At 41.0% G+C, this 15,115-nt stretch overlaps 1 protein-coding gene across 4 annotated transcripts in view; it reads right to left on the reverse strand.

Moving 5' to 3' along the window:
• LOC116311274 (partitioning defective 3 homolog) overlaps positions 1-15,115 on the reverse strand; it is a 354,699-nt gene that overhangs the window by 120,185 nt on the left and 219,399 nt on the right. For all 4 annotated transcript variants that reach the window (XM_039617400.1, XM_039617399.1, XM_039617401.1 and 1 more), the window contains one exon: positions 4,195-4,343. In XM_039617400.1, the coding sequence (XP_039473334.1) occupies positions 4,195-4,343 (149 nt within the window). The remainder of the gene's footprint in view (positions 1-4,194; positions 4,344-15,115) is intronic.

Below are 15,115 nucleotides of genomic sequence, written 5' to 3' on the forward strand. Positions count from 1 at the left end.
CCAACAACTCACAGCAGATGGCTGCCCCTTCCTAAGCCTGGTTCTGTTAGAGGTTTCTTTCTATTAAAAGGGAGTTTTTCCTTCCCACTGTCACCAAAATGCTTCCTCAAGGGTGGTTCTCTGATTGTTGGGGTTTTCTCTGTATTACTGTAAGGTCTTTACCTTACAACATAGAGCACTTTGAAGTAACTATTGTTGGGATTTGTGCTACTGCAAATAAATAAAACTGAATTTCATTTCATTTCTACACTGAAATACCAATTAGATTCATGTTTTGTTCAAATATTCCCTAAAATCAACAGCTATATTAATTAGTGCTCAAGATTCAGTCATCATTTCATCATGTGTTAATTTAATGGAGTGATTGCACTCTGTTTTATTCAGCCTAATTCAAACCAACCTGGCTGTGATGGATCAATTGCAGAAGCTGAAGAGGCCAACCTGCCAATGAACATCTTTCTATTGCAAATGCTACTGCATTGCCAGGCAGCCCTCCACACCTCATGGAGTAATGAGCGTTTTCTTCAGTCATTTGCACTGCAGAACGAGCACAATGGCACAGGTTCCCAAATTAGTTACCAAGCCTCTATTCACTGCCATTCAACTCCCTTTCAGCACGAGAAAAAAAACTCTTTTGATCACACTGAAATTAGCTCAAACAGCACTCTCGGTTATATGCATCTGAAGGGGGCTGAGATCACAAATCCAATAATGGCTGGTTATGAGCTAGTTATGGAATAAGAGTGGGACTGCTCTTCCGATCTCTATTACTGACCCGTGGATGGAACCGAACATCATATCGGTTGACCTCATTAGCGGCGGCAGGGCACAGAGCTTATTTCTGCTCAAGTTCTTGTCGCACTGTGCTACTCTTAAAAGGACCAAACAAACATTAGTGCAGTCTGTACAACGTCATGAAACGCACACAAAGAAGTAAGAAAGTGAAGCGCAGACACAAAGCAAGAGGAGCAGGTCTTACACCTCATGAAGGAGCCTGTCCATCACGAAGCAAAGTGTCCGGCATGTGCTAACGTCTCACTGCCAGCGCCGACACCTCACGTCGCTTTCTTCCCTTTTCTTCTCTCACTCAATTTTATTCCCCATTTAAATGGGATTGAACTGCAGGGTGTCCGACCCGTTTAGCATATTTCAACAATGATGGGTTTCAAAGTCATGAAATCCATCTGCTGATGAGATTTGGGAGCAGCTGGAACATGATTAAAAGGAGGGACAAAATACCTAGTGACGGAATAAAATGTAAGTCGGTAGGGAATAGCGTTCTTGAGCGTGTTAACTACTTTTTTTTTTATTCCTCAGAGTAATTTGAAAGCAGAGAGCAGCTTTATTAGTGCGCTATTGGAAAAGCAGAGCGGTATTCTTACACCTGCTAGTTGAGCTAAGTTCTAATGTCCAGCTGTGTGGCAAAGGCACGGCTTAAGGGTGAGCGCTGGCCCTACTTTCTTTGGCTCACTTCATTTTCAGATCTACTCGCACAATACGCGGAGGTTGTTTTTGCACTGGGCAGCTTTCATGTAATTATTTCAGAAAAAGAATAAGCATGATAGCATAGCAGTGTCTTCCTCTGAGATAAATGGAAGTGCGGTGACACTGGGCACATGCCAAATCACAAATCATGTGTATTTCATTTCAAACGTTAAGTCTAGCGCTTGTGTTTCATCTATTGACTGAAATAGGACTGAATTTTTCTTGTGAGGAAACCATGTCAGCTACAAGAGTTATTATGACAGGAATAAGTTTGTTATTTCCCTGAACCATCTGAACACTGTGATATTCTCATTGATGGATTATGATTTTGTATTGGCGAGGATTTCTGTCAGCTGGATATTTCACAAACTCAGTTGGGCCCAGTGAAAGGGGAAGGGGATGTTTTAGTTTTCGGGTAGTTTTTTTTAAATTTCATGTAATAAAAAGCACACGCACGCCCGCGCACAGACACAGAGGGATCTTGATAAAGAAATAATACAGCAGTAACAGAGATTTGTAAAAGATCAATTACACTGGTTATCTCGAATGTGGAGGCGCCGTCTTATGAGTACATTAATCAGGATCTTTGTAAAAAAAAAAAAAAAAAAAAAAAAAAAAAGAAAAGCTGTAGTTTACAGCTAATCCATTGCACAAACAAACACGCAAAGACTCCACTTTGAAACAATTAAGAAGCTTTTTTGATTAAACTCATTGATAAAATGTGCATTTGCAATGACGAGAACACCATCAAAGGCTTATCTCAGCATCCCTTCCATTCTACTCGTTTCCTGTCCTCAGTAATATCCAATTATATTTTAAACACTGAGAACTTAATGGAAACCATTTCAGGCCGACTAATTGCCGAACAAAACCCATCCGATGGCTGACGGTTTTCTTCTCCCAAACTTTGTGTTTGTAGAAAAGTTTCAATGGTGGACAGAAGGTATTACAAAGGATCTAGACCCCACAGAGCTCGGTGCAGTGGCCCAGACCTGCACCAGTCTGTGGGCGAGTCAAAGATTTCTACAGGTCTCTGGGCTCCATGTGGAAAAGAGTTGGCTGTTATCTGTTGTGATTAGTCAGTGATCCGAGAGAAGGCAGCGTCTGCTTCAGTCTCAGTGGGAGAGGCTTGGAGTTCACACCATCTTCTTCCCTGGATACAGTTTGTCTGTTTGAGAGTGTGCTTGCCCAGTGTGTGTTTGTGTAGGCCTGCATCTGACTGGCTTTCCCATCACTAAGCATTGTGCACTTGCTCTTGTGTTTTTATCCATGGTCCACTGGACAAAGGGCCATGGGAAATGGAGGCCAAAAGAGGAGAGGTGGTGGCTGGACAGGACTGAAGTGACTGTGTGTGTATTACTGTTTTTGAAAGTGCCTTTATTGAGGTAAGCTGGATAAGGTAAGCAGCACTAAGTGTTTGAGGAGTCACAAGTTCAAGATGCGTTTGAGGTAAGATAAGATAAGATAAGATAACTCTTTATTGTCATTGCACAGTCATACATAGTACAATAGTACAATGAAATTGGAAAACTGTCCTACGTCGGCACTACATGTAACACAACACGACACGATACGACACATCACAACACAACACAAACAACACAACACAGTATAATAACTTAGTAATAAAAAAGAAGAATAAGTGTGTTTGTATTGCACACTGTTATTATTGCACATTAATTATTATTGCACCTTGTTATAAATATAAATATTATTATTATTACTGTTTTTACCGTTGTTAACGGTAAGTCCAGGTAGGTAGCCAGTCAGGTCAGCTATTTGCATTGATCAGGGCTATCGCCCTGTTGTAAAAGCTGTCCTTTAGTCTAAGTCTAGGTGTCCAGCAGGTGAAAGGAGCACTGAGTGACAATGAACAATCTGGAGGTTTGTTTACTGCAAACAAACCTCCAGATTAGCCGTGCTGGGTGGAAAAAAAACTGAAAGGAGACACGCAGTCATCACAAAGTAGAGGATCGTTTTCTTTGTACGGCCAAGCTTAGGAGGCCAAACCAGAAAAACACTTCTTGCTCAAAAGAAAAAAGTAGTACGTGAGGTGAATTTACTTTTGTGTAATAATAGTAATCTGCCTGAAATTAGGCTTAGAAAAAAATCCATTAACTTGTTGCAGAGACAAGATTGAACGTATGATCATATCTGCACACTAACTATTAAGCTGCCAGTATTTTCTGGCATATACTGACATGCATGCTGTTGGACTAATTCATGCAAAAGAAAGAGAAATAATATTTTGTCATTTAGCAGGACACTGACAGGTAACCGCCACAGGCTCAGGAAAATACAGGTTCCTGGTGATGGACAAATCGGCCCTTTGTACATCAACACAGCAGTCCTGCTTTCTCCTGTCCTTTTGCCAGAGAGTCCATGGGCAAGACAATAAATTTGAAACATGATGCAAGTCAGCTCTGCTGGCCCTGGTGTGTGTGTGTGTGTGTGTGTGTGTGTGTGTGTGTGTGTGTGTGTGTGTGTGTGTGTGTGTGTGTGTGTGTGTGTGTGTAAGTGTGTGTAAGTGTGTGTAAGTGTGTGTAAGTGTGTGTAAGTGTGTGTAAGAGTGAGAGAAAGATGATGTGCAAAAAGGGAAACTGCTAAGACAAGAAGGCAGGAAATACAGTAAGTGTGGTCCATTCCCCAAATTGTCAAACTTTTCCCTGTAGATGTGCGTTTGTGTGATGGTTCGGCCGTAGCACTTGCCTAAATCCATGCTCTTGGACTTGCGAGACTTGATGATCTCCAGCTGTGCAGGATTCTCGTACTGCTTCGTGCGCTTTTCCGACATACTCTGGCGACCAAACCCCTCCCTCTGGAATGAAGTGTCAGGGTCTGCGTCCGGACTGAGCGAGCTACAGTTTGATAGGAAGAAAAGACAGAGGGACAAAAAGAAGTAGAAGTATTAGATACTGGCAAGTGAAGAGTCACTCTTTTCATCTGGAGATAATTCTATTGAAGGCATATTTTTTTCAGTCATCTACACAGTGCATTAAGTCGCACTTACATGGCCAGGAGACATCCTGATGATAAGACTGAGGAATAAAATCATCCTATTAATATTCACACAACCCCAGACCTCAGCCTAAAATACCCCTTTGCTATCAGATAATGACCATCGGCATTCAATATGCGCACACACACACACACACACACACACACACACACACACACACACACACACACACACACACACACACACACACACACACACACACACACACACACACACACACACACACACACACACCTTTCATTTCAAAGCCTTTCCTCATCAAGGACACCTACACGTCTGCTTAGTGGGTTCAGGACACACCACAAGTGGGAGACAGGGCCTTGGCCTAGATGCGTATAATACCCCAGGTAGGGTGAGGGTTCTCTGGGGTCACGGCCACTCAAATAACGCCCTCCTCCAGTACGTCTGGAGCGGCAGCAAGGCCCATCCCACTGTAGCACACTCCGTTTGAGATCCTCTATCTTTGTCTGGATCTTAATTGAAAATCGGATGGGAGCAGGGAAAGGAGGTCAGGAGAGGCGTACACTGGCATTTGCATGTAGAAACGTGCATTTACAATTAGGTGAGAGGATCTTTGCAATTTCAGGGCAGATGGAAGGTAGGGATGCAGCATCAGTGAAATCTTTACCAAATGGTCCATTTGGTAAAGTAAATCCGTTGGGCATCTTTCTTCGCCTTTAGACAATAATTGTGATGACAAAACAACCAAACGGGACAGACAAAAAAAACAAAAACAAGAAGAAATCTAATATATGCTAAATGCAGCCGTTTCTTTTGTTCACATGGTGCTCGTACATGAACGTTTAAATAACAGCAGAATTTTTTTTAATCAAATATTCACATTTCTCTGGATTTGTGGAGCTTTTATGCCAAGTCAAAAGCCATAACTGCAACTATGTAACTTCAGGAGTAGTGAGGAAGTGGATATTTGTAAATGTATCCTCTTGGAGCAGATGCTACTTCAAGCACCCCTCAGCATTTGGAATATCAGTTAACTGCAGGCGTGCCGGCATTCGTTTCCATGTAAACAATTCTTATTTAGGTCGTCAACCCCACTTAACAAGAGAGCTGCTTCAATGTGTCGCAGAGGGGGCTGGCGTCAACGTGTTGCTTTACTGTCAACCGTACCTGACAATCCCAACTAAGATCAGACTGTCTCGCAGGACCATCTCCAGATGACACAGGAAGAGAGGGAGGTGGAGCAGGAACAGAGGAATGACAGCACAGATGTATTATTCATTTATACATCATCCCTCGCTTTTTTTTCTCCTCTCATCATTCTGAGCCCCGCAAAAAAAAAAAATAAAGGCGAGCATGGCCTGTATTTTTCTGTCTCTGCAAATGTCATGTGTCGGAGCGTGACTGAGGCTGTGCAGACGGGAAAGGATGCATTTTCAGCCTGAATTTAGATTTCATTTACTCTCACTGGTATTGTGTTATGGAGCTGAGTTGCAAATGGAGGCAATACAGGTGAAAGCAAGAAACCAGCAGGTGGGAATCACACAGGGGCCGTCACTCAGGTACAGAGAGCTGACGACCACGCTAAGATTTGTGAGAGTAATTAAAGAGATTAGCAGCTGGGACAAAAAGGGCATGCAGCTTTTTTTGAGCAAAAATAGTGAGAAATCCACGCAAAGAAAGAGCGAAGCTGAGAGGGAGCAGCTGAGCGGGTGGTGTAAATTCACTTAGCTGGGGGTCAGAGCTGTTGGTTTAAGCTGCTGCCCATTTTAGCACCATCTCTGATTTACTTTGGCACATACGGAGCAGTGACTAAATGCCTAGCATGTGGATCTAGGGTAACCTGAAGAGAAGCGGCAACTGTGCTGCTCTGAACTGCTTTTTAAGCTAAAGGTACCTGCTGTTGAAACCTGCACCTCAGGTCTCAGAAGCCATAATTATTTAAAGAGGTGGTGATGACCAGCGGCTAAGCAGTTCCTGAAACTATCTTGGGCTGAAGACGTGTGTGGACTTCACATCTTTTTATATATACTCTATTCAGAGCCAATTAAAGCAGCACAAAAACCTCATGCGTCATTCTTGCCAGGACATGTTCTTTCTTTTTTTAACTGTAAACTAACACAAAGTTTTACAGCTGCTGATGAAAGTATGAAGATGGGGACAAAATTATTAACCGCCCCTTATGAAATTTTGTTTTTTTCAAAATTATCCCACATGGGGTTTTTTTTTTTTAAAACAGAATGGGGATTTTCCACATAGCATTTCAAGAGGATCCTTTATTTGTCACGTGCATAGTTATACGAGTACAACACGCAGTGAAATGTGTCCTAATACACTCCTCGATTGTGCAAAAAGAGAGAGAACATTATATACAGTAGGTGAATATATACAAAGAGGACATTATGTGCAGTAAGCGAGTGAATTATATATATGTCTTTCTTTAGAAAGCCTAAATTATTTATCTTTGCACACAATAACAGAACTGTTTCATAAAAAAAACAAAAATGACAACTGTCAATATTATTATCAACCCTGAAAAACTGGCCCTGACATCGTCCCCATAGCGAAACACGGCGGTGGGAGGATTATGCTGGGGGAACGCTTATGTGTCTGTAAATGGAAATCTTGTCAAGGTAGAAGGAATTATGATGAAAGATGGATATGTGAATATTTTGAAAGAAATCAAAGTAGTCCGCAGTAAAACTGGGTCTGGGTCATCGTTTTGTCTTCCAACCCGATGACGATCTAAAACACACGTCGCAACTGATGAAGAACCAAAGCTGTGTTTCAGACTCCTTGCTTTGGTTAAGAGCACTTTGGAAATGCTTTTAAGAATAAGGATTTTTTAGGGAGGCTAATCAGTCCTCATCTGTACATATATCAATTACAGAGCTTCTGCTGAGTGGTCATCAATCAGATGTGGCTTTCAAAACCTCTGTCCATGTTTAAGATGCTTCTTAAGCTCAAAACTCTAGTTTAGTCAGCTCTGACTGGTTGAGCCTGTGAAGCTGAGACCCATACAGCATTCCCACTGGAAAAGCTACCTTACATATTCAATATTAAACAGGATTTAAAAGTGAAAAATACAGCGTGGCCAATTAGAAGACGAATTTGGTCATCTAAAGAATGGCACACTTCCTTCTTCGGGCCATCGAGCCTGCCCACGTCTCTGGACTGTATTTAGACAGATGTTTAGAATACATTAGTGGTTTTTCAGATTCTTTATTTTGTATTTAGCAGTGACTCAAACAAAATTCCATTCACAGAATTCAAAAAACTTGGGATCCATAATGAATGTTTTTTTGTCTGTCAATATTTGTTTCATTTGGTCCATCCGTTAATGGAGGAAATAGGGTACATACAGAATTATATGCATATACATGCTATGATCACTATAGTAATATCATTAATGCAACTCTACCTCTTACTTCTTTCAAACACTGTTTCTATGTCTCCCCCATTCTGAACAGATGCTTTCCTCCCCATTCAAAGTGCTCCCATCATCTAAAATTAAACAGCGCTGAGGATTGCTCACAGGCAAATCCACAGCTTTAACTTACATTTTACATCACTTGTTCCTCACTCCTTACTTCCTCGCAGGAAGTTGAACGTGTCAAACTGCACATTGGCCTCGTTGCTAAGCGGCGTGTGTTAAAAGCCCTCTGCGCTCAAAATTACCCTGGTGATACTGTTTCTTTTCAAACTTCCTCTCTGTCTTTTGCTCAAACCTTTTTCACTTGTGTTTAAAAGTGACCCCAAAGAGTTAAGTCTCTCCTACTTCTTAGTGCAGCTAAGTCTGACCGGGTGGGGTTCTTTGTATTAGTTTCAGTGCCTTGGAGAGGGGGCAAGAGGTGGAGAGCAATGCCCAGCAAGGTGCTTCTGAAATGGTTATTCTGAGGTTTGAGGAGGGCGATTCAGTTGACTGCTTGGATGCATAGCTGAGTCGGGGAGCTTGAAGCTGCCTTCAATCACTGTATGAAGTCCTGCATGAGAAGTTGGTGCAGTGGTTTGTTTTGCTAGCATGTGCACCAGTGGACACCAGACAGTCCAAATACTGGCTAGTAGAAAAGAAAGGTGAAATACGAGATTACTTTTATTTTGTTTATTTCTTAAACGCAAGCAGATTTTAACAAGGGATGTCTCATATAGCTGCTTTTGCTTCACTCACTTAATTGCACACATAAATCATCAGACTTTAAACGCGGATATAAAAACTGTAAGACAGCGCGGTTCGATCAGTACCACACAGCGGAGCAGCTGCACCTGCGATTTGCCGTAATTCCCTTTTAATTGTGATGAAGTTGCCGAGAGAGGCAGAGAGAGAGAGAACAAGATCAATTAAGACCTCTTTGTCCGTCTGCTCCCTCCTGTGCCGACCCTCTCATTCTTTCCCTGCCTGGTTTACGAAGCCTTTAATTGAGTTTGGCTAGATGGACTGCTCCGGTCTGCTCGTACACGACAACGACTGACAAGGACCGGGCAAAGATATATTTTGGTGTGTGCGCAGGCTAGGTTAGCTGCACCCCTGTCACAGTGACACAGAGCAGGTCGCACAGACACAGAGTGTGCGATGCAGGAAGTCGGTGAAGGGAGGGCACAGAAATGAGACATATTCACCATATCCATAAATCTAGAAGGGAATGATAGCATTAAAAGAAAAAAAAAGGTCCAAATATGCTGTGAAACCGTGTGAGTGTGTGAGCTGTCTGGCATTTAAGTCACTACCACCTTAAATGGAAATTTGAGATTAGTGAAATTGTGTGTGAATGCATCCACGCCTGTGCAGCAGAGCTGTTTGCATTTATATGTAGTTATGCTGATAGTTTGATGGGAAAAACATGTGCTTAACAGAGCACTTGTGATCCTTAGTTACACTGCTGATGACAGAGACTATTAGGGAGTCAACCGAAGTAGGTAGTCCCCCTGCAAAGTTTGTTTGTTCGTGTCCGCGCAAACCATTTCCACTTTATATGTTAATTTGCGAAATTGTTTACCAGCCAATGTGTATCTAAACACTCGTGAGACTGAGAGCACCGGCACGGCTGTGTGTATTTGCAGGTGTGAAAAATGGAAGTGTGGGTACGCTTGTCTCCATCCTTGCTGCTTGACAGAGTGTTTCGGAGCTGCCTGGGAAATGATGTTTCCACCTGTGACATCTCACAAAGACAGAGAAGGACACAGTCTAGTTGTCTCCCTCTCTCTCTCTCTCTTGCTTGCTCTCCGTCGCTCTTGCTGTCCATTTCTCTTCTCTCTCCACTTAATGAGAATTGACACCCATCTTCCCCTCTGTCAGCCTTACCCAGGCTGAGGTCCAAAGCAGGACGAGGGCAGACACGGTAGTCTTGTGTAGATTAGTGTTGTGACAGTGCCCCTAACGGACCAAGTGAGAAAATGGCAGGTAACTTTGAATAAGTCTGCATCTTTGATACCAGTTATTATTATTTTAAAATAACTTGTATTGGGAGGTAACCCCACAAATTGGTGTTCCATGAAACCCAGGGTTTAATATTTAATTCCAAGTTGTATATAGAAAATGGACGTAGGCACTGTAACATTAGTCATTAGTTTTTGAACTCCAGTAGCTTTATGTTGAATCTTTACTGGCATCTGTTTGTGGAGCCAAAATTATGTTATTTAGATAAGAAGGTTAAGTAGAGTGGAGTGAAACGGGGGCAATGAAGAGACAGAGATATCAGATTATTAGTAACATACATATTTAAATGCTAAGATTTCAATTGCCAAAAACTGTTGGCTGCCTGTGCCACCACTTAGTAGCTTAGCAGCTCTTAGTAGGTACACCTATAAATTTGAAAATCCTACATGACTTGTGCTGGTGACCTTCTTGAGTTAACGTGTTTGCAAGATGTTCAGAAAATTTGACCTCTGACCTTATACTGTGTAATAACATCGCTATTCAAATAAAAAAGATGCGAGGAGACGCAATTGTGGTGTCACTTTGAAAATTATACATCACTTAGTTCTCGAGTTGTCATATTCATGAATTTTGGTGTCCACATCGCCCACCTAGCCACCCACCCGCCGGGGTGATGACAACACCCCAAGCCTTTGAGGTTGAGTGGTAAAAACTGCTGCATGAACTTCTTGGACAAACTATAACAAACAGTTGGTCATATTTTTTCCCAGGCAATTATAATATTATAACAGCTCTTAAACTGTAAACACTGTCAAGGGTTACAGTTCAACAGTTTAAAGTAGCAGAACTGAACCCAGTTAGAGGGTAACCAAGTGGAACAAGCCACGGAGACCAAAACACTCTTTGTACTCTTTTTGTAAAAATGGTCATCGTTTAAAGTTGGTCATTTAACACACAACGGCGTTTATGGGGAAAACTTCTGCTCATATTATATCATAAATATAAAATGCAGTATATGCTACAATATCTTGTAATCAAAGGCAAAGGTGTTGATAAGCTGTTACGAGCATTACTTTTGCCAGCTGTTACATTTCATGACAAGTTGAATACTTGTCATGAATACTTTATTATACTTTGATTTATTATTAGAGTCAGTTACATTTAGCATGAGAAACAGAGGTGGGTTAATGAGGAGCTAAATAACTAAAAACCAAATCACTGTGGAAACGGGAAGCTTTTGTTGTTAGGAGAGAAATTTGCATTCTCTCACAGAGACTCATCTTCAAGAAGATGATTTGAGCACTTGTTGTCTCCCAAGCACAGTCTTTTATTTTGTTTTCTTCCCATGCTACACTGCAATATGAACATGTGAGTGCTTTTAAGAACTGGTATTTTTGCTTCTGAAGGACGCAGCTGAACGCATCCTCAGTGAGGACTTCACGAAGGACCGAGGGGAAGGATTGCTGCGAAGGAGCAGTATTTATACAGATGTAGCCCATGGTGCTGAGCAGACAGAATCAAAGGTAAAATTAAAACTTTGTCTCTGAGCTACAGTGGTCCTAAGAGGTCAAATACAATGATGCAATATAAGAAACACCAGCAACAAAGAAAAACACTGCAAAAGCACATAAAACTCAACAGAAACTGGATGAAACACAAAGGAAGTAAAAAAAAATCTTGCAAAAACCCCACAATGGTAATGTTTTTAGGGAACAGCTTCCGAAGAGATAGAAACCAAAACATGCAAAGGATTGCACTAAGACTTAAAAGAAGCAGAGGATTCATCTGTGCTGTGAGGGAGAAAAAGATGCAGGTAATGTGTGTTTTAATCACATGGGTCATGTAATACTGTAGATACATGTTGCTATTAGCCGTTTAGCCGTTAGTTTGTCTCTTACTGTTAGCTGTTCCGTCACATTATTGTCTCCCCGGAAGGTTTTTCATTTTTGTTTTTTTTGTGAGCTTTTGCAGCATTTCTTCTATTTCCTGGGGCTTTGCTGCAATGCATTTGACCTTTCTGGGCCACTTTAGACAGCATTTAGTTTTGAAACTGACTGAAAAGTTTCTTCAGTAAGTAAACATCTTAAAATGTGATATTTTGCAAATTTGGATATCTTATTTCAGAGTTCTTGAGTTATACAACAACAAGCTCATTATTTGGACTATAAAGGCACCCTTAAAAACAACTAGAAGTGGACTGTTTCTCTTGTGAACTGATACAGACACACCCTGCAACTGCACTTTGTCAACTTCTGGGATGAAAACCAGGTGGAAACTAGAAACATTCATTTGCATCTTTAAAAGAGCCTGATGTTAAAATACATTTTCTTTTTTTAAATTTCTCTGACACTGTTCCATGTTTGGGAGAAAAAAACCTTTCATCTTTGCACTGATCCAAATTATTGTGCAAAGCTGTAATATCAAACCCCTCTTTGTATCTGTTGTACTGTAAATCATTTGGACATGGCCTTTCCTGTTTGGCTTTGGATTCAAACTAATGAAGGAAGGAGGAGGCACAGCTTAGGGAGTTATTGCTTCAGGTCAGGACCAAAGATATTCAAAGTAATAATTTACAACCCCCTGTTTACCCAGTGGAACCTGACAGACGTGCTGGCTTCCATCACTGCTTTGAATCATTCTCACACACTCTTTAACCCTGCTCACTGACATCTTGGACTTAAGCAACGCAAACACTGATCTCTACAGCTGGCTGCAGGTTCAGTCAAGTGCATTTCTAAGGAACTTTTACAGGAGACTATCTAGACTTTGGGGCAGACTTTAACTAGTGACTGACTTCAAGTCCCAATCTAGTTTGACTAAGCGCAACACGTCACTGCCAGTAGTAACAATCATAGCAATAAAACGGTCTATAATACAGCAACAACACATAAAAGTTGCATTACCATTTTAAGATCTACAAGCGCAGAGTTGTAATATTTACAACTCATTTTATGTTCATTTCAGGCCTGTAAAAGTGATGAAACACTGAGGGAGCACTAAGTATGAAGGGAGGGAAACACAGGCTTACGTTTTCACTCAGTAAAATATGAACAAAGACTTGCACACATTCTCAAAACATGCACCATGGAGATATAGTAGCAAGTGATTTTAAGAATAAAAAAATAGTAGGCTGTTCTAATATTTCATCACAATATATATGAGATGGGGTATCTTCCTCTAGACCAACCATTTATCTTGAGGGTAATGTTCCCTCTAAGCTGCGCACGTGCGCAATTGTGCACTGTTGGCGCGGTCTCTGCGCAGAGAAAATCTGCATTGCGCACACAAAAAAACTTCTAACCTGAATTGAAATTAGAGTAAATATGTGCCGACACCGGTGTTTTAGCTAGCAAAGCGGCGTGGCTGATGTGCAGTGAAGCCACCTTAATGACAACGTGTACAACCTTTGGAGATGTGAGCAGGACAGACGGAAGAATTAACGGAAAAAGTGTGGACTTTATACCAGTTTTTAAATTGTGTTGATAGGCCACGTAAAACCAGAGTTATGATAAAAATATGCAATGTTTGGTTTTCTTCCTGAATACTGTCGTTGTTTATATTTACTGTGGGAAGAAACGGTAAAAACGGCGTTTTATAAGGAAAACGCTCGAAAGCACTCTCCACCTGTGAGCAAAGACGAAACCAAAACACCCCACCCTTTCCCATTGGTCGAAAAATGTACCATGTCGACCAATCAAAACATGGCATTTAGTTGTTAAGAAACGGGAGGAAGTTTTAGGAGTGACGGCAGTGTTTTGAGATGTGAGAGATTTGCAACGTTTAGCGCAAATCTTGGGTAGTTAGTGTGTAGTTAGTGTGTAGTGTAGTCAATAGTTTTATTGTGTGTGTCAGAACAATGAGGCGGCTGCTGAATGTTACAGGTGTTACAGGAGTGATACATCTCCTGTTGTCAGGCCTGCAGGTATCAGGCTGTTGTTCTCCTTTATCTCATAGTGGACAGAAATTATTTTTTGGAGTGGTACAAATAATTTGTGTGGCATCAGATTTGATGCAGAACAGCTGATTGTTCTGTAAATAGTTTGAAATGTTTGTTTAAAAAAACCGCCTTGGCTGCATTTTTAGGTAAAGAGCTGCAAAAAACTTTGTTGTTTCCAAAACTCAGTAACTTTTTTGAAGTAGTAACTATATAATTAATTGCCCAGCATTGGTCATTATATGCTGTATTTTGCAGACAGAGAGTTACAGGACTCTCTCCCAGACCACAGACTCATAATACAAGTCAGAGTTTTATTTTTTTTAAAAAGAAGAAAGTTGTGTTTTCCAAATTGGAGTTCGAGTTATTTTTACTTCCAATAGTGTTAACATACTACACAGGTCATTAACAAGATTTTTTTTTAAAAATTTTCATTGTAAGTGGGCTAAAGCAGTTAATTAAACATAGTCTAACAGAAATGTAAATGCTGTAATTTTATTATTTTAATAAACCATGTAACTTGGATGGATTCAACGCTGGTGTGACCACAGTGCACACGTCTAATGTCGCTCACAGTGGTCCACGAGACACATGAGATGTTCACTCAGACACATGAAAAATTAGAGGGAACATTGCTTGAGGGCCACAGCCCTGGCCCTTGTTCTGCCGGAGGTTTCTTCCTCTTAAAAGGGAGTTCTGCCTTCCCACTGTCACCAAATGCTTGTTTATAAGGGGGCCATCTGATTGTCAGGGTGCTATGTAGACAACATGTATACAACTGAATTAAATTGAGCTGAATGTAATCGAATTGAAAGCAGAGAATGTACTTTTATAAAATCCTAGAGACTAAAATCAGCAACAGAAACGACAGAGATAAACTAAGCTTGAATGAATCTCACAAAGCAGCTGGTATGTATTGTGTATTAGTGTGTGTGAACAGAGTCACATAGAGTGCAAGTAATAAAAAAAAACCCAAGAACAAATGAATAAAGGGAATTAAATAGCAGAAAACACCAAATGTGAATTTGTTTAATTCCAGTAAGTGAAAAAAGTGAAGACCAATAACAGAAAGATCATGAATTACAATGATTTTATCAGCCAACCAGCTTTTTTTGCACTTTGTGCATTCACTGTAGGTGTATGGCCCCTTGCAAGGCATCTCCCAAGATGATGCAAGGCTGAATAATACTGAAAGCCAAAGGTGAGACTTTCACAGCTCTGTACAATACATATTCAGTGCATATAGACCCCTGGCACCACTGTTGCAGAGCTTAATTAAAAAGTAACAGTTCCGGTACATTGGAGTCTGACTGACCCACATCCCCTGCTGGCTCAATATGCCTGT

This window comes from Oreochromis aureus, linkage group 9, assembly GCF_013358895.1.
Source record: "Oreochromis aureus strain Israel breed Guangdong linkage group 9, ZZ_aureus, whole genome shotgun sequence".
NCBI lineage: Eukaryota > Metazoa > Chordata > Actinopteri > Cichliformes > Cichlidae > Oreochromis > Oreochromis aureus.